General features: G+C 45.4%; 2 protein-coding genes across 2 annotated transcripts in view; one reads left to right on the top strand and one right to left on the bottom strand.

Moving 5' to 3' along the window:
- The first annotated feature begins 991 nt into the window (after positions 1 to 991).
- Positions 992 to 9,469, top strand: cd7al (cd7 antigen-like). Its single transcript, XM_049015823.1, has 5 exons — positions 992 to 4,235; positions 6,104 to 6,445; positions 6,927 to 7,030; positions 7,210 to 7,478; positions 8,398 to 9,469. The coding sequence occupies exons 1-4, from the start codon at positions 4,181 to 4,183 to the stop codon at positions 7,429 to 7,431; spliced, it is 723 nt and encodes a 240-aa protein (XP_048871780.1). The 5' UTR covers positions 992 to 4,180; the 3' UTR covers positions 7,432 to 7,478; positions 8,398 to 9,469.
- A 6,087-nt stretch (positions 9,470 to 15,556) lies between these two features.
- tnrc6c2 (trinucleotide repeat containing adaptor 6C2) overlaps positions 15,557 to 19,059 on the bottom strand; it is a 57,259-nt gene continuing 53,756 nt past the window's right edge. The window contains 1 exon segment of the mRNA XM_049015820.1: positions 15,557 to 15,928. Within this exon segment, the coding sequence (XP_048871777.1) occupies positions 15,580 to 15,928 (349 nt within the window). The 3' untranslated portion in view covers positions 15,557 to 15,579.

Genomic DNA, 19,059 nt, shown 5'->3' with positions numbered 1-19,059 from the left:
TTTTCAGCAGCTCTTTGCCCTTTGGCCTCCAGGCACTTCTATAGTGCAGTTATACCATCTGACACGGTATCAAGAAACCTCAGTATACACAAGTCCCATTGATCGAATGTATGTGTTCAAGATATTTGCAGTTACCATCATGTAGTAGAACCATTGTTGCGTAATTGGTATCAGAAGCACATTCCTTAAAGAGTGTGTGTGTGTGTGTGTGTGTGTGTGTGTGTGTGTGTGTGTGTGTGTGTGTGTGTGTGTGTGTGTGTGTGTGTGTGTGTGTGTGTGTGTGTGTATAATCGCCTGCTGCTGTGCGTGACACAAATGGTCAGGTATGATTCAGGTCGTCGTTGGTCATCCACATTGAGGCGCTGTCACCCTGTCTGCTGATGGTACCATGTTTATTTGAAGGCTGTACTGTAATCTGCTTAAACATCTAAGTAAAGTCTCAGTAACTAAGTTCTAAGTTCTGTGCCTGCCTTTAATGGCGGCGTTCCATGTTCGGTTCTATTCATCAGGGTTTCGCATTTTTAATTTGGATGCTGCCATAGACCTCTGAATGCTTTGGTTTGCACGTGGTAATCTGCCTGTATGGACAGGTTGCTCGGGATTCATTTAATGTCATGTGCTGTTTCAGAGTTGCTTTTTCAGTCACGAGAAATGTACTGATCTGCCAGGATTGTGTGTGTTGTGTTACTGTTGCTGTGTTCTGTTAAAAGGCACACAGGAGAAAAAAAAAATATCTGTAATAATTTCCCTGAAATCTCAGCCAAAACACCTGATAATCCACAGACTGATCAGATCCTTTTGGCAGCCCCCCCCCCCTCCTTTCCACATCTAAGTTTATGACCAGATACGTCACTGATTCCAGTGACCAGTGAAGTAGCTTTGAGCAGCACCCGAGGGACATTGAATGCTTCTGTATAAGTGCGTATTATTTGCAACTGCGAAGGTGAATTTGGCCATTCTGCTAAAATAAGGATTTCTCTTCTCCCTGTAGCAATGCCATGGGACTGGCTGAGGCAGTCTCTCAGTGTTGCCCTGTACAGTCTGAGGCAAGTCCGACTTTCCATCTTTCATTCCATTCATGTCAGGGGCCTTCACAGCCTCCTGGCTGTTGGATTACATTGTCCCCAAACTTTTAGCAAGTTTGGTGAAGGCCCTTGTTTTTACTTCTTAGATCTCCAGTTAGCGCAGTGGTTTGTAGGTTTGTCTGCACACTTCGTCACAAAGAGATTTGAAGATTTGAGATTTGAAAAGATCTGGAAGCCTGACAGCATAACAGGTCTGTTTAAAAGCAGGGCATCTGAGAGAGTATGAGGAACATCTTACACTGGTTACTGATGTGCATATGTCTGCAAATAAAACCTCCACTTGTGGTGATAAAATATGTGGAAACTGATAGGGAGTGGTTTACAAGTGCAGCACTGCATCTCAGAACTGTCACACATCATTCGCCTAATTTCAGTGGGCTGATAGTTTTTCTCTTGAGTCTAGTTGGAGAGGAATGGCTTCCAGCTTAATAAGGGAACATGCTTCCTTATCTTTTACAAATACTCTTATTTGAAGTCCTGTGGTCATTACTGTTCACACTGTTGTACATGCAGGCTGCATAATTTGAGATCCCTACAGGTCCGTCTTACACGCTCAACAGATGAGATTGTGGTCAGTTGACATTCACTGCCAGAAGTTCACAAATGCTATCAAAGGTTGTCAGGATGGATTATTAAGTTCGACTCTTCCCACTTATTGTTTGTCTCTGTCGGCCTGTAGCAGGAACTTGCCTGCCCCTTTGCCTTGGCTATTAACTGATTTTGAAGGAATAAAAAAAACCCTGAAACCTGATGTGTAGCAGGTTGGCTTACTCTGTAAGTACTTACTTTATGGTACAGTGTTTGTGTGTTGTGCAGAGTTTGTGATGTCAACAGTTTATTCCTGTACTACTGTTAAAGGTGTTCTCTTGGATTTGGAATTGAAAATGCAATAAAATGCTATGCAGTGCTTCATGCAGATATGCCTTTCTCTTATTCCAGGAACCCTTATGTTAACTGTGGTCATTTTCCCCCCAATAGTAAATGATTCTGCATTTAAGATCTTGTCTGTTGTCAGTCACTGAGATGGGTGAGATGCCCTCAACACTCAGGTACATGAGTGTTTCCCCATCTGGTCCTCGGGGACCCACAGACAGTCTGTATTTTTGCTCTCTGCCAGGTGGTCCATGTTATTACTCCGTGGACCATCTTGCAGGGAGCTGGGGGGGGGGGGGGGGGCAAAAACGTGGGACCTGCTGGGGCATCTTATTTTGCTGTAAGTTTAAGTCTATAAAGACTCAAAGCCCTAGGATGTTTTTTTTTTTTTTTTTTTTTTTTTTTTTTAAATAAACTACCGTTATTGTAATTGTGGGTGTTTGTTGAATGATCTGTTAGTAACGATCTGCCGTATGGTAATTAAACTTCACCTGTTATATTTGCCAGTGTCCATTCTCAGCTTTGCCGTTTATATTAGTCAGCTGCTTAAATGGCAACACCAAAATGCCTCCTTTGTCTTGGGCGAGTCCTTTGCTACGCATGTCTGTTCCTCTACCTACCGATCATTGATTTGGATGCCTCTTGTGTTACACATTTCCCTATGTTTTTGGCCATTGTTCACCATAATGGTAACCTAAATGTTTACAGCCTTTATTTCATGCTGCATGTTTTCTAAAAGTGCTGCGTGAGGCCTAAAGTTACTCGCCAGTGCTGTCGACCTCATACCTGTGTCTGGTGTACGTTTCAGGAATAAGCGGTGGCCCTACAACACAGGCGCATGTTAAAATTTAAAAGTGCATCTGTAGGTCTTTCAGGCCATGGTGGCATGCGTAGCTTTGTATGCCTCCTGCCATTTTGGGGAAACTGAAAGCCAGTTGTAGGTTTCCTTGGTTATGTACTCAACACTCCTAGGGATGGTTTCCTTGCCTGCTGCACTGACAGTTGTAAAGAATGATTTGCAGTATGGCTGACAATCATCCCTTGCAACTGGCTTCAGCCGCCCTTTAACTTCAGGTTTAGACTCCCACTCTTCTGTACTTTTAATTGTACAGCTTTGATGAATCATGTTGATTATCTTGTTGCAGTTGAACTTCCGGTGAAAGAACTATTGCGGTTGCTGTCTGCGTACATCATAAGCATTAGTGATGGCCACTAGATGGTAATCTTGATTTACTTTGGGGCATGCTTTGAGCCTTTTTTTGAACAGAACACCATCTAGTGGTGTCAGTAAATATAGCAAATGGTTCATGAAACTTCATGTCATCACTATTAAACATTAATCGAAAGCAATTTCCTGCCTGAGAATGAGTCTTGTCCAATCCTACCTTTAACAACGGTTTATATGTGAGTCTGTCATGGTTCGATAAAGCTAACATTAGACCAGGGACGTTTCTACCTATTGAAAAAAAATCAGGCTAATTCAAGTTTACCCGGGGCTGTTTTTATTTATTTTTTTGACGGAAAACCGGGGTGAAATACGTGTGTCAAGGCTTAAAGTACTGGAGGCTATAACCCGGAATGATCGGACCTGACGACGCCCATGCATTAGACATTACCGGTTAGCGACATTCCATAGGTATAATATGGACAGATTGTTGACCTAATAATACAGAAACTAATCCTTTTTAGTGTTGCACAAGAAACACACAGCGAAAGTATTTACTGTCATTTTAGTGAGGAAAATGTGTGCATTACGGTGTAAGTCACTTTTCAAAAGTTGTTGAAATTTGTTACATTTTTAAATAGGTAAATTTGTTGGTAATTTTGTTTTTTAGGAAAAAAAATTGCTAGGGTAGTCAAACTTGCTAAATCTATGAACAAAGTTGGTAAGTTGCTGACACTGATTACTCCCCAAAAGTAGAACTGGGTGGGGGTAACTGTAGAATATTTTTAAGCTTTCATAGATCCCTCTTGCAACGGTCATGCATGCAACTGTTAGAGCAAAGGCTGATGGGAGCATTGCTATGATTTGTATGTAGACGCCCATCCGTCTGAGGTGGTTTACTGACAACTTTCACTTGCTGCAAAATTTTTTCCCCTGCCTCGCGCTCACGCCATTCATAAACGGGTTGACTTAAAGCTCATCGGAGTGGTCGTGTTTATTTGTAGTCTGCGAATCAATACGATCGCTGGTTACTAAAAAGCATCCTTAATTATCAGTTATGATGGCCCGGGATTTTACAATCTGGATAATAGTCATGGCACCACTGCTCACTGGTAAGCTCTTTTCCCCGTCAGTTTCATTATTTGCTGTTTGGGTTGAGTTGGGCTTAAGTGTTTAAACGGCATTACAGTAATGCTGATGTCTTGCCTGTTGTGATTTCTCACTGGAGAAACTTTTCTTTCTTTATATATCTTCAATATATGGTTGAATCGCTTTCCATATTTATGGTGTTTTTAAACTAAGATTGTATCAACGTGAGCACAGACTGATATTAAACCACCAACAGGGTGTATGCAATATTGTAATCGTGGGGAACAAAATCAATTTGATTCAGGGATGAAACATTTTTGTTTGAAAGAGAAATATGTGAGCATTTGAGAGGTAAGCGAACAGAACCAGTCTAATAGTTAGTTATTTTTTTAAATGTGAAAACATTTTCCATCGAATTAAGGAATATGGGAAAATACTAGTACGCTGATTCATTGCATTTCCTCAGCACTGACTGACTGTCTACTTATTCATTTATCAATCCATCAACTTTAACCGCTTATCCTAGGGAACAACCCAGGATGGGGCGCCTACCCATCGCAGGGCACACACACACACACACCATTCACTCACACAAGCACACATACGGGATTTGGTAACTATAATTAACCTCACCCTGTCTTTGGACTACGGGGGAAAACCGGAGGAAACCCCACGACGACATGAGGAAAACATGCGAATTCCACTCGCATGGACTCGAACCCTGGTCTCAGAGGTGTGAGGCACCAGGGTTAATCGCTATTGATTATTAAATTGATTAAATTTTATTTTAAACCACGCCGTTCCTCTGACACTTGTGTGTTCCGTCTCATTTTATTTTGGTGCCGTCCGTCAAGCAGATATTTCATTCCGTGAAAACATCTGAGAACATCAGTTTATTGATAAATAGCATTTTGTAACAATTTGCAAATTGTGCAGTTAACATGTTTTTGTATACTCGTCACGAAGAGTAAGTAATTCTTCTTAATTTAATTATTAGCCGGGGTTTAAACGCATGTAAGACACTATCCGAAGTCGGGACGCTTAATTGTAATCAGGTCAAACGCGAGTTTTCACCGGGTAATGTGTTAGCTGTAATAGCTGATAAGAAAGTGACTTTTTGTAGTCACTTTAGACTACGATGTACACATGCAGACTACGATGCACGCAATCCATACTAATAGTCGTGCATACTTTTTACATTTATACTTTTAAAATGCTGCACTTTGCTATCTAGGCTAAAATACTCGGACCTAACGACACAAATGGGAAAAACAGCAAACTACCTTAAAAAAAGAAAAATGTCAAACCGCAGGTAAACCTCACTTAATAATAAAAACTTAATAAATAAAATAATAGAAACGCCCCTAGTCGTTCCTAAAACTATTAGCAGTAAATCTCATAAATAAAATCGGTTTGTTTTTGTTTATAAAATGACAAACTCCAGCAATTTCCTTTCTATCCATTGGCGAAAAAAACAATCCATATTTATTTGAGTCAGCAGTGCGGTATTTTTTTTTCCAAGCCACGGGAAATCGGTTATGAGTTTCATTTCTGTTGTGTACGTGACAAGATGAATTCCTCCGTCGCCTCTGAAAAGCTTGTGCAAAAGTTCCGAAAGTTCACTGTTGTCCTAAATCGGGGCGCTTACTTTTTAATTTACTTTTTATATTCATGTTTGTTTCGACCCTTATTCCAATAACTGAAAAGTGAACACTTTTAATAAAAAAAAATATTGTGAAATGCAAAGTTCAGTAAAACGGGGGCTGACTTATTTTATCAAACTATTCATAATATGAATCCTTCTGAAATTGAGTCCAAATAGGCCTGTACTTTTGAACCCAACCATTGTCTATTATATAGCAATTTAATAAACTTGCTGATTCATTTCTAGCATCCCAGAACGTACAGTATCTCAGCAAACACAAAGGCGGATCTGTAGATTTATACTGCGATTCAGAAGACAAAAGTCAGCCTGCCGCTGGCTTCTACCTGAAGCGCAAGTGCCCAGTGAAGACAGAGGTGCTGTTCATCTTGGAAGGAGCAAAACCAGTACCTTCGACTTCCTTTAAGGGCCGAACTGAGATCCATGGGGATATGAGTACACATCAAATCAACGTGACGGTCTCATCTCTGAGCCACAACGACAGCGGTCTGTATGCCTGCGAGTTTATCATCGGTACGGAGTATAAAGTGATCAAGGGCCGGACAGACTACCTACTTTTTGTTGAAGCAGGTGAGTGACTCCTCAGCGTTAAACAGCGTGTTATAAATAGGTCATCCAAAAAATTTTGAGAACCACTGCTGTAAAGCATAGTTCTGTTCTGATAGTCTGAGTGCTGCCTCCATTAGCCCATTACCTGACACAGTTGTATGCCATTCTATCAAAATAAAAAAATGAAAAAATTTCACCCACACTTTTCTGGGCTGTGATCTGTCTAGTCTGTGCCTGGAATATGTCCATCATTAGGAGAATTCTGAGACGGGTCGTGTGGAGTTCAGCAGTGTTCATGATGGGAAGTTTGTGGATTCAAATCCCATGGCTGACAGAGTCACCGTATCCCTGGTGGGGCCCTTGAGCAAGACGCTTAACCCCAATTGCTCCCGGGACACTGACTCTATGTTGCTTTTAGAGGAACGTGTTTGCCAAGTAAATGTGATGAGAGGGCTGGGCAGCTCAATGCGGGCTAAATCTGCTGTGTCTGGTTTTCGAGCAGACAGTCCCTGCAGCTGTGCCGGCTACTCCTTCCTGCTGTACATCATCTCTGGTGCCACGGCCCTGTTCCTCCTCCTCGCCTTCGGCCTTGGTGCTGCTCTCTGTGTGAGTTTAACATCTCAGCGTTCCTTCTTTCCATACCTTCCTAAGCTGGGCAGTTATATTTGCACACAGACCCTTAATAAGCGTTAACTGGACCCCGGGTCGAATTCTGGCTTTTCATATTCAAGTTACTGGCACTTTATGAAATTCAAGTGTTTCCTTTTTTCAATTCCCGTTTCCAGAATAAGGCATGCCGACATAGTAAGGCACCAAAGCCACTTCCCATTTATGAAGATATGGCAGCCGGTAGGCCGCTGAAAGACAGGAGTGTGCACCATCACCTAGACCTCCAACATCTGGAGGAAGTGGATGCCGTGATATATGACAAACCGTATGTGAAGCTCTCACAGGAAAACCACTATGTGAGCCCAAGGACGGTGTCGCATGTGGCAGAGGACAGCTGACTTTCTCCTTCTCCCCCAGCTTCTCTCATTCTTAAAAGTCCACATGGGTGAGTTTCTTGCTAGGACTGAACTGCACAATGATTTACTCAAACCTTCACCAACAAAACGAAAAAGAAAATGTTCCCAGTGAAAGTGCTCTTCAGTCTCGCAGCCTTGGTGTTAACGTGTGTTAGAGACCTGTGTTCTGCTCCACGAGCTACTGAACAGAGCAGCTTCCTGAAAACATTTCCAAACGCTGCCTTCTGATTACGCAACGTCCGACGACAGTGGCCATCTGCTTTCACAATTAAAAAATAATACGCATTTAGCTTTAAACTGGTCTCCCACTTTCATTTGATCAGAAATAATTGTATATTTAGTTTTTCTTCCACCCCCCACGTGTTAATCCAGACAAAATACAGCCCTGCAAAAAAAAAAAAAAAAAAAATGAGACCATTGCACAATTTTTTGTTTCTCTCATTTCTCAATTTATGGGTGTGCATCTGTGATTGATGTGCCACGTTTGCAAACCCTAACCTGGCTCTTCCCTGCTTCTCATTAATGAAGGGCTTCTTCCTCGCTTTATGGGGCTTCAGTCCTGCTTCTAGGAGCCTGATATGAACTGTCCTATCAGTGCACTTCACACCTGTGCTTAATGTTTCCCATCCTTTTGAAGGTCACTTGGTGTCGTGCTACAATGCATGAGAAACTGTCGGATAAGTTAACTGTCACCTATGGCATTAGATAGTCGCTTCTGTCCTTTACTTGGCTGGTTTCTGTTCCTTCCCAGTGTCTCCTGCTTCATCTTGTCCTTCTGTACTGCTGTCTTAGCAATTTTGAACCTGGAAGCAACCTGCTGATCAGCGCAGCCTTCAGCAAAACCACGATTAAACGAGAATTTAAAAATGTACATTTGTTTAAAAATATAGCGTGATCTCAATTTTTTTCCATGGCTGTATATCCCTTAACAACTGTACTGCATTTCAGGTACCAAGACGACGAGATCCTTGAAGCCACACTGGCTTTCAGTGGTTCAGAGACTGGGGAAGTCTTGCCCGTCATGTGGCCTAGTGGTTAGGAGCCACACCGTTAGTCAGATGTCCTCCACAGTTGAGACACCCTTATTGAGAAATGGACATCCTCCATTTCAGCATGTGGAGATGCGAGAACAACATCCGGTTTAATGTGGTCACCTTGCTGATGAAATAGACTCATGAATTCATTTTCATGCAAGAGATGCATCGCTTTTAGTTACTCTTTTGTCTTGCTGAACACCAGAAGCGATCATTTCTTCAAATGCTTCATATTGAGTTTTATTCTGGAAATTGACAACGTTTCATGCACAAGCTGTAACATTTATTGTGTATAATTTTGCTCTCGGACTGCTGTGGGTTCTATATTAAGATGTTGCCGTTGCAGCTTTTCATGGCTGTTGTTCAGACCCCCCCCCCCCCCCACCCAGCCATGACTCCGGTTAGGCTGCTGGGTTCAGCAATGAACCGTAAACAGACTCTGCTGTGGCTATTTCGACTGAACAAAGTAACAGGATTAATCAAATGTCAGAAGCAAGATGGAGGCAGAGAGCAATGGAAACATTTAACAGCCAAGGGGGGGGAAAAAACAGTGATTTATTAATAGTTCAAAAGAAGCTCCATAGGGAAGATTCTTTTTCTCTGATGCATGTTTTTAATCACATTCTATGAGGAGTAAAGGGGGGGCATCAACATGTCTCAATACAGACAGTTATCTAAATATTAAGAGGCAAAAAGCACAACTCCAGTCCCACTTCCTTCCCATAAAGACAAAAGAAAGAACCCTTTTAAAAAAACATGTCAGGAGCTGTCCCAGTAACCCACAGTGCTGAGCAAAACGAGAGAGACTCGCGTGGTAATGAGAGTACGCAGCATGGTAATGTAACGCAGGAGGAAGGAGAGGGGGTAGGAGTACGATGTCATCTTAGGGTGACAGAAATGTCTTAGCAATGCTCTTCCCTAAGAGGAACCGTGCAACCTCAGAGAGAGAAGCCACAGAAGCAGGTCCCAACACCCCCCCCCCTCCCGTGCATAGATCATGATCCTTTCAAACCAGCTTCTCATCTACTTCGGCGCAGAAATCCAAACCCATCTTCATAATATGTTTTTTTTTTTAATACCTGCCACAACAAAGGAGGAAAACAGACAGAGAAATAGAGAGACAGTAATGCACGACGTTCCTGACCTTTACAGGAATAGGTCTCATTACGAAAATACAACAAGGTTTTAACACACACAGCAGCTGCATGTTCTCTTGCTGTCAATTTAAAAAATAAAAAAAAAAACATTGATCACTTTGTTTAAAATGTAAAGCAATTTTATATATAGATTTATATATAAAGCACTCAATTTTTAGAGTTCATTTTAAGTCCATTATTTGGTAAATATGTAACTGCTACGGATTTAGAGACAAAGGTATTTCTTCGAAATCCATAACCTTCAGTGCTTGGAGTTGTATCCCCGCCCCCCCCCCCCCCCCCCCCCGTTACTATTCTTTATGTTTTACCCCCATAAAAATGTACATTAAAACAGCGTGGAATATGTACTCTGGAACGTGGGCTTTCCTGAGGCATCCACTTCTTGAGAGAGTGTGTGTGTGTGTGTGTGTGTGTGTGTGTGTGTGTGTGTGTGTGTGTATATGTGTGTACGTGCAAGATAGAGAGCAAACGGTCTTTAACGTGAAATTAAAACAAATGAACACAGTCCATAAAACATTTAGAGAAAAAAAAAAAATGAAATAGAACAAAACACTGATCGATCCCAGAGCATGTCTTCATTATGCAGTTTTTTTTTTTTTTTTTAACTTTTCCTTTGATGGAAGAAAACTCAGTCTTTTTTGTTTTTTAAATAACATTCCCATAGTAAATTCCTTTTTCTCGAACTTCAGAATATAGAAATGTTTGTAAACGACAGGTGGCCTTGCAAACTGGGGATGACAAAACACACACACACAAAAATGGTAGGCACCTCTGAAGTTAGTCTCATGACAAACAGACCCTCCGATGGTCTTTGATTCTTTGCTTTGCACGCAAAGGCAGACAGCTCTAGTACTTCCACAACCTATGGCCACAATTCTTTTTTTTTAAATTTTTTTAATTTATATTTTTTTTGTATTTTTTTCCTTTATAACCTGAAAAAGAAAATGGTGCAATACTCATAATCCTCCGCTGGATTATTCCACAAAAAAGCCACTATAAAAGGTAGATAGACATCTTACATATAAACAAAAAGTCTTTTCCCCCCATGAAGTCCTTGAGTAAACATTTACACATGAATTGTCACCATCTCCCCTCAATACTTTGTCTCACTTTGTACGATTAGCTGATTGAGGGGCAGCGGACACTCAGTGCAACGTTAGAAGCTAATAAGAAAATAACAATATCCATCATGATTCGACATTGACAAAAAAGGAAAACAGAGAGACCATACTGAGCAGAACTTGCAGACAAACAGCCTGCAGTACCGACAGACACTCAACGCTGTGCAAACATTTACAACATACATACAACAAATGTCGCTTTGCATTTTTCCCTAAGGATTTTTAATTACCTTATTTTATTTTTTTAAAACTTCAAACTGGTATCCATCAAAAAGCTTGGAAGTGTATAAGTCAGACAAAATCATTACAAAATGTGTTCACATTACATTATTGGCGCTTGTTGATTCAAGTATTTTTTTTGTATATAGGTTTTGATATGTTTATGATATTTTCTCCTCTGGGAAATATGTGTACTGTAAAGAAGGAACGGGGCTCGGGTTGGAGAGGAAAGGAATTTAACACACTGGACAAAACTTGTAACAGAAAATCAAGCCCTCAGTCAGTCATGTCTGTCATGTACATAAACCAGCATGTGCATAATCAGTCCCAGCCTTCCAGCAAACGCCTATGCTTCCTCCAGTTAGTATCTACACACTTCCCTTCCCATGCCGTCCCAAGCCAAAGACACACACTGTCGAAAATCTAGGGCCGTTAGATACAGCATCTCGGAGAATGAGAGGGAGCCGCAGAACCTGCTCCGTGCAGCTGAGCTTTATGGATTGGGGGGGTGGATGGGGGGGCTGTCACTCAGGGCTGCTGCATTGGTGGTTGCCCCCCCCTACAAAATCTAGCCACATGACAATATCCAGAAAGACTTGTCGATATGAGTATTAATACAGTGGACCCAAAAGGACCTGGGCCTGAGGAAATGTGTGGTTCTGCAGGCCGCAAGTGAACAGGACCCGCAGAGGCGTCTCCCCAAGAGGTGTGCTGCGAGCTGCTGTGGATGCGAGGGCTTCCAGGCCAGAAACGACTCGGTCTGGGCCCAAACATTACCGCTCCAATATATATTTAAAAAACAAAAACAACATTTTTTTGTAAAACATCATAAAAAAATCAGAATAAAACCTTTTTGGGTATTTAAAAAAAAAATAACATGTACCCAGGATTAGCCATGCAGGGCCCCCTCGCAGACAGGCTCCCGTCAAAAATTCCCAGCTGATAGTGAGATTATCGGACATGATTGAAGCGCTACCTGTGAGCCAAAGTGCCTATAGGAGCCGGGAGCAGATCAGGGTCTCCTGTGACAGTGTGTCTGTATGGGGGGGGGAGGGGAGGGCAGTATCACTGAGCTAATGGCTCATACACACCACAAGGACCCTCGGTTTAAAGGGAAAAGGAACCAAAAAAATAAATTGGGGGGACAGATTCATCATATTGGCACACAGGCATTAGCGGAATGCAAGAAAGGGGGGCCCCTCCCACCCCCCCGGAAACACAAGGCTCTCTATGCAACGACTTCTTGAGGTTTCAAGCTGGGTGGGGGGCATGTGAAGAGATGACCTGCTGCGTAACTTCTAGTGCCATCGTGAGTTTAAAGCAGATTTTCCCACCCACCCTCCAATAATCGGGGGGGGGGGGGGGGTGTGATCCTCAGACATGTGAGGTGGCTTGATTTGGAACCCGAAAGGTTGACCACCCGCCCCTCGGGCCCCTTCCCCATGGTGGAGCTGCCATGTGCCAGTGAAGGAGGCAAGGAGGGTGTGGGAGCGGAGCACAGAAAGCTGTACTTTCACATGGAGGACAGGAAGGAGACGCGTTCTCGCGCTGCTGGCCCCGCCCTGAGATGGAGCGGACGCCGAGCCGGCGGGCGGAGTGCAAGGACCCCGGCTTACGCCACACCTGACGGCGGCGTTGTGACAGTTTCTTGGTCTGGAGGGGCGGGGTCGGGGGTGGGGGGAGGGCACAAGGACGTTCAGTGCCCCCCCCCTCGCGTTTGCATAGACACAGGCTCTGCGAGGGCTGTCCTGCGTGTGTCTGTATCAGTTAGGATAAAAAGGAGGTCTGTCAGGGCCTGGAGGCGGCCCCCGGGGCTCATGTAGTGCTCAGAGTCCTTGTTAAGCAGCAGCTGACTTTGGGGCTGGAGGAGGTTCCTCCCATTTCCTGACCAATAGGGACAGGCAGCACGGTGCCAGAGTGTGCGAGGGGCAGGAAGGTCCGACTAATGAGCAGATGCAGCAGCTGGGGGGGGGGGGGGGGGGGAGGAGGAGGTCAGACCTGGTCTGAGGGACTCGACATGTAAGCCCCACCGGCAGACCTCAAGATACAACCAGGACCTTTAAAATAAAAATCAAAGTAAACACAAAAACGGAGCGGGAAGAAAGCCACACGCGGAGCTGTGTAGTAATAATCCCCACAAATGCCATTCGCACTCCTGTTTCTGCACACACGCTGTGAAGGGCTGGCAAGCAGCTACCGTGAAGACCGAGAGAAACATCAATATCAACAAAAAAAAAAAAAAAAAAACAAGGAACCATTAACATCAAGATTTCTAACAAGTACAGCTACATGAACCACAAAAAACACAAAACACTGCTGATTCCAGAACGAAAAAAAAAAAAACAAACAAAACAAACAAAAAAAAATAAAGAACTCGACCGTCTCAACTTTCCAGCTAAAGTGATCCGTGTGAGGAGAGGGCAAGGACAGACGAGGCGAGTTCGAGCACAGGTGCAGTAGTACCGATCGGCCAGTTCTGATGGCGGCGCTGTCCCCAGCCGGGCACGGCGTCCAGTCAACACGCCCGGGGGGGAGGGGGAGCGCTGCCGTAGAAATCGCACAGGGCCACCACGGGCTCCACAGCAGACAGGCACTCAGTGGCCAAATTTATCACACGACGTTGGCGGGGCCTCCGCAAAGAAAGCCCCCCCCCCCCCCCCCGTGGAATCCATGTATAATTGCATGTCTAGCGTTTTCAGGCTAAAAGGCTAAACACGGCAGAGTAACAGTGATGTTTACTTGGATACTTAAAAAGCAAATGCTTCGGAGTTTGCCTCATAGCAGATGATTCAGTCTTTTTTTTAATTTTTTATTATTTTTTTTTTTTAAATAAATGTCCCCCCTCCCCCAAACCCCATTTTATCCAGCTACCTTTTTTTTTGTCCATTCCAGTCGTTGGACCAAGAAGGGACCAAACAAAATCACAGGGAAAACAGAGATACAGTACAAACAGGGGTTAGGGGTTGGGGTTGGGGGTGGGGGTGGGGGTGGGGGGTGGGGTGGTGCTACGAGGCGCGTCCGGCCCCTGGCCCCCGCCCCCTTTCTGTGTTGGCATTGTGGCGTGAGCTTCCCACTTCCCTTAAGTGCTATGATCAGTTTCTTTTCACACGTCTGTACCGGACGAGATGATACCCCTACTGCATTATAAGAAACACCTTATTTGGTATGATGCCAGTTTTCCTGTGTCCCCCCCCCTACCCCCACCCCCCACCCCCACCCTGCACCTCCAGTACAGTCCCTGTTGAATGAGGCTGCATCCTCTCCCACCCCACCCACTCATCCTCAACAAGAGGTGCAAAAAAAGAGCCTTCATCGGCACTGGCTGGGGGAGGGGGGGTGCCATCTGCGGTCCAGAAAAATCTTCAAACAATAAAGAATAGGCCGGGGGGGGGGGGGGGAGAAAGCCCACGGCTTGTATTGCACGTTGTCACATGATGGCAGGCGATGGAACCTCGGAGGTCTCCGATGGATCAGACGAAGGGAAAACGAAACAGAAAAAATAAAAACACACCACGGTAAAATTCTGGAAAGGGGGTAAATCCTTCGACAGGTGCCATATGGATCAAGGAGCGTTTCTTATAGTTCTGTAGAACAGAGGTTTGACCACCCAAACACTCACACACACACACAAACCCGCCTGCACACACGCGCACGAAAGAATGAACGCGCACGCAAGCGTACCCTCGGGCAGATCCAAATGTTCTCAATATCAATTCTCAGCTTATGTTGCAATAGATATATATAAAAAAAAAAAACAGCCTGCATACAATATATATCTAAATGTATATAAGAGTGATACAGCTGCGTAAATCCATATAAGAAATGAAGATGAACGCGTGGCGAGGGGGCGAGCGGGCGCTGGGGGTCGTCGGATGGGGGGGCGGCTCGCCACCCCCTGCCGTCGTGGGTGCCGCTGTCCGCTCGTGTTCTCTGCTCCATTTGATGGCTCAGAAATGAGACTGTGCAATTTCATATTTGTTTCTTCGGTAATTAAAAAGCATGTGAACGAGCCTGGACTTAAGAGCAGTTAAGGCTAATGTTACTTAGTGCCAAAACAAACAAACCAACCAAACAAAACAAGAGGAAACAAAACAAACACACAAACAAACAAAAGAAAAACGACAGGCATTCCATTGGCCGGGGCCATTCCGGAATGACACAGTTCTGCAGGGCTGTGTGCCTTTGTGTGTGTGTGGTGTGTGTGTGTGTGTGTGGTGTGGGGAGGGGTTTGGGGAGCAGAACTCAAGGCCACGAGTTCAATGTGGCCTCTGTGAAGCTGCGATGGCAGCTTCTACACATTATTTCTTTAAAATAAAACAAAACAAACGAAAAAAAAAAAAAAAAAAACTTCACACCATGGTATGCAAGAAGAGGGGGTACATCCTTCTACTTCCTTCATGAATGCAACACTTGATAACGTTTCCAGGAAGGGTGGGGTGCAGAAAAAGGTCAGCAGCCATGAGTGTTTCTCCCCAGCCTTCAGGTTCATGGCCTCTGGTGCCTGATTATCGCACGTGATTTTGATTTGCTTGGTTACGCTCTCCCTCCAGTTCTTGCTCCCGTTGGCTTGTTGGGGTGCGGGGGGAGTGGCACATGATCCTACATGGATTCTCCGCTCAGCAGGTCCCCGGGAAGCAGTGTGTTGATTGGGGTGGGGCTCCCGATGACCCTGGTGTCTTCACCGCTGGGGGGTCCCCATAGGCTAGAGTACTGCTGGACTCCGCCCCATAGCAGTTCGCCGCCAGCCTTGGCTCCACCACCGAGACCGCCGGAGTTCCAGTGGCCCATAGCATGCGACGCTCCGGCCCCTCCCAGCCGTGTCTGATTGGTGCCCTGGTTGGCCTGCCAGCTGGTGGTGGGCGTAAGGGACTGACCTTGTGCAAAGAATCGGTTGACCTCCTCCTCCCCAGCAAACTCGGCCAGAATGGTGGTGTTTCCCAGCACGCACCTGGACGGGCGGAACAGTGGCCAGAAACTCAGACACTTCCGTCGGAGCTGATGCATTTGATGCTATTTCCACAGTCAGGATAGTCCTCCTGTTCAAGGGGCTGCGTCTATATCGCATTTCAGTTGCCCAAACCAGCGTTTCTTCACCCTGTCCTCGGGGACCTCCAACGGTCCACGTTTTTGCTCCCTTCCAGCTCCCTGCCAAACACTTCACATTTTAAGAGCTGGGAGGAAGCAAAAATGCGGACTATCTGGGGATCTCTGAGGACCGGTTTGAAACGGCTTCAGAATTTCCCAGACTTTACAATCACATGCAAGAAACCGGTCACACACTTGTTTAAGGAACAGGAAGGGGCCTCGTGAACTCGACGGGGACAAAGGCATGAGACGGCCCGAGCATCACCTGACAGGCGCGAGGACGTGGTTAAGGGGGCGGGAACCTTACATGTGCAGGGACTTCTGGCCTTGGCAGCCTCCTCCTTTGAGCTGTAGCGCACGACGGCATTGCCCTGGGTCAGGTTGAGGTGGAATGTGATGAGGGGGCCGTGCCTGCATGCACAGGGTCCGTAGTGTGGAACCGTCGATCTGCAGGGACACACAGGGGGCATCAGACAGTCACCCTCCACCCCACAGTGGCAAAAAAAAAAAAGCCAGTACGGAATCTGATAAGCTCCCCTCCCCCCCCTGCCTCAAGACACACACACACACACACACACACCACACACACACACACACACACACACACACACACACACACACACACCTGGGGAGTGAGATTCCTCAGCACTAGCCAGCTACTGGTCCTGCTGGAGCTGTCGGTGCTCCAGGTGGCCCCACCTGACAAGGAGTTAGCAGGGAGGGTGAGATAGTTATGCAGACTTAATGCCATGCCAGCAACTACAGCTATATTCATGGTGAGAGTACAGCGATAGTAAAACAGACTGACAAACAACCTAAAAAAATTATAAAAATGTTCCAAGCAGTTCAAAACAAATCTAAATTAGAAGTTTAAGATTAAAAAAAAAAAAGTTTCTGGACTGAATTTACTAAAAAAAACATCTGTTAACGAATAAGTAACATTGCAAAGGGCATTAAAAGAAGGGCCGACACAAAAAAAAAACGTGCTTAACAGCTAAAGAAGTTAAGATTAAACAAGTGAAACGTGTGGGCTAGGCCAGTATGCCCAGTATGACAGCTTGTATAAATGACCTGGTCCCAACGGTTTGAAAAATTTAACTTATGGGAAGTATGTTGGGGGAGAGAGGTTCGCGGAAGGTCACAGCAGGGCGGCGAGGAGTCACCGTGAGGTCACCAGCATGCCGTTACACGAGTGGTTATCCGACTCGTGCTGTGGCAGACCGCCACGCTTCAAAACACCCGCTTGACGTTAAGCAGGGCGTCACCCCTGATTTCGGTTGGTGGCAAGCCGAGTGTGGCAGCAGCAGACACATACCCACACCCACACCCCCTCGCCCCTTACCTGAAGGATAAGAGCTGCCCCAGTTTGGCACCAGGCCCAGCGTGTTGCCTCCCCAGGTGGATGAGGGCTTGGCATTGGTCAGGCCGGGGGGAGGGCGGGACGGTGCGGCGGTGCTGCGAGGACCGGGGGGAACCTTCCAGAGATCGTGGGAAAGCGAGGCCTGCGTGTGCAAGCTGGGGCCCGGAGACCAGGCCGACTTCCTGTCCGAGAGTTTACCTGGGGGGGTGCGACGGGGGTGTGCTGTTAATGGGAGGAGTACGGGGGGGGGGGCTTCGGCAGCTGCCTGTTCCACCTCCACCGTCAACGAAAATTAACCCACAAGTTAATTTGCGCATTTCCTTCCAAGTCCTCACACTTCGCACAGCAAACGGATGCAGCGCGAGTCCGAGACGCAGGGCCTCAGGGCTTATCAAGCCCCCCCCCCCCCCCATGCAACATCCCGACGAGCAGAATTCTCTGTATTTCACGAGTCCGAACAAATGGCACGTGTGTCAAGGAGCGAAACGTGAGCGATCGGAGCCGGGCTGCGACCTCAGAGGGGAGGAGCAGGACGTGGGCTGCCGGCTTCTGTGAAGGACTGTTTACACTCGAGCCACACGTATACGATGGGGGGGGGGGGGGGGGGGAGGCATGCTAACCTGCGAACGCCACTGATTCTGAGGGTCTGAAGGCCCAAAGTGGCCTTTGGTACGTCTATCGGCTGTAACATCTCCCCTAATGCTCATCAACAAGCTTCACAGCAACATCAATGTGTCACCCGGGAACTGCTATTGCAAACAGAGGAGAGCATTATGGGTACTTTGTGGATTTTACACATGTGAAACATACATGTATATCGGTCATACAAGGAAAGCTGTTGTGTTATAAAATTCAAACTGCTAGTAAGAAGGGTATGCACAGTTAACAGGGGTCCCCTCTCCATACACTGCACGGCGATCCATGGCGCAAACAATATTATATAAACTTGCTGCCTATTGAAGTGTTATTGCTGTTGTTTCAGCTATGCTACGATATGGCAGTGTATGAAAAATTCATACTGTATGGGAAATTAAAACCAGGATACTGGATGAACCACGGTTATGCTGCTCAGCACTACTACACATTCCTATAAATGTTTATATCTATATATTTTGTGCATATTATGTATACTGAACAAAAATATAACGCAACACTCTTGTTTCTGCTCCCATTTTCATGAGATGGACTTAAAGATCTACAATTCATTCCAGATACACAATATTACCATTTCTCTCAAACATTTCTCACAAATCAGTCTAAATGTGTGATAGTGAGCACTTCTGCTTTGCTGAGATAATCCATCCCACCTCACAGGTGTGCCACATCAAGATGCTGATCTGACATCATGGGTAGTGCACAGGTGTACCTTATACTGCCCACAATAAAAGGCCACCCTGGAATGTGCAGTTTTGTCTCACAGCAAAATGCCACAGATGCCCACAAGCATTGAGCGGAGCGTGCAATTGGCATGCGGACAGCAGGAATGTCAACCAGATCTGTTGCTCGTGCATTGAATGTTCATTTCTCAACCATAAGCCGTCTCCAAAGGCGTTTCAGAGACTGATTTGTGAGAAATGTTTGAGAGAAATGGTAATATTGTGTATCTGGAATGAATTGTAGATCTTTAAGTCCAT

The sequence above is a fragment of the Brienomyrus brachyistius genome, chromosome 5 (genome assembly GCF_023856365.1).
Source record: "Brienomyrus brachyistius isolate T26 chromosome 5, BBRACH_0.4, whole genome shotgun sequence".
Taxonomy (NCBI): Eukaryota; Metazoa; Chordata; class Actinopteri; order Osteoglossiformes; family Mormyridae; genus Brienomyrus; species Brienomyrus brachyistius.
The sequence above is the reverse complement of the archived record's forward strand: the minus strand, read 5'-3'. Positions and strand labels throughout refer to the sequence as shown.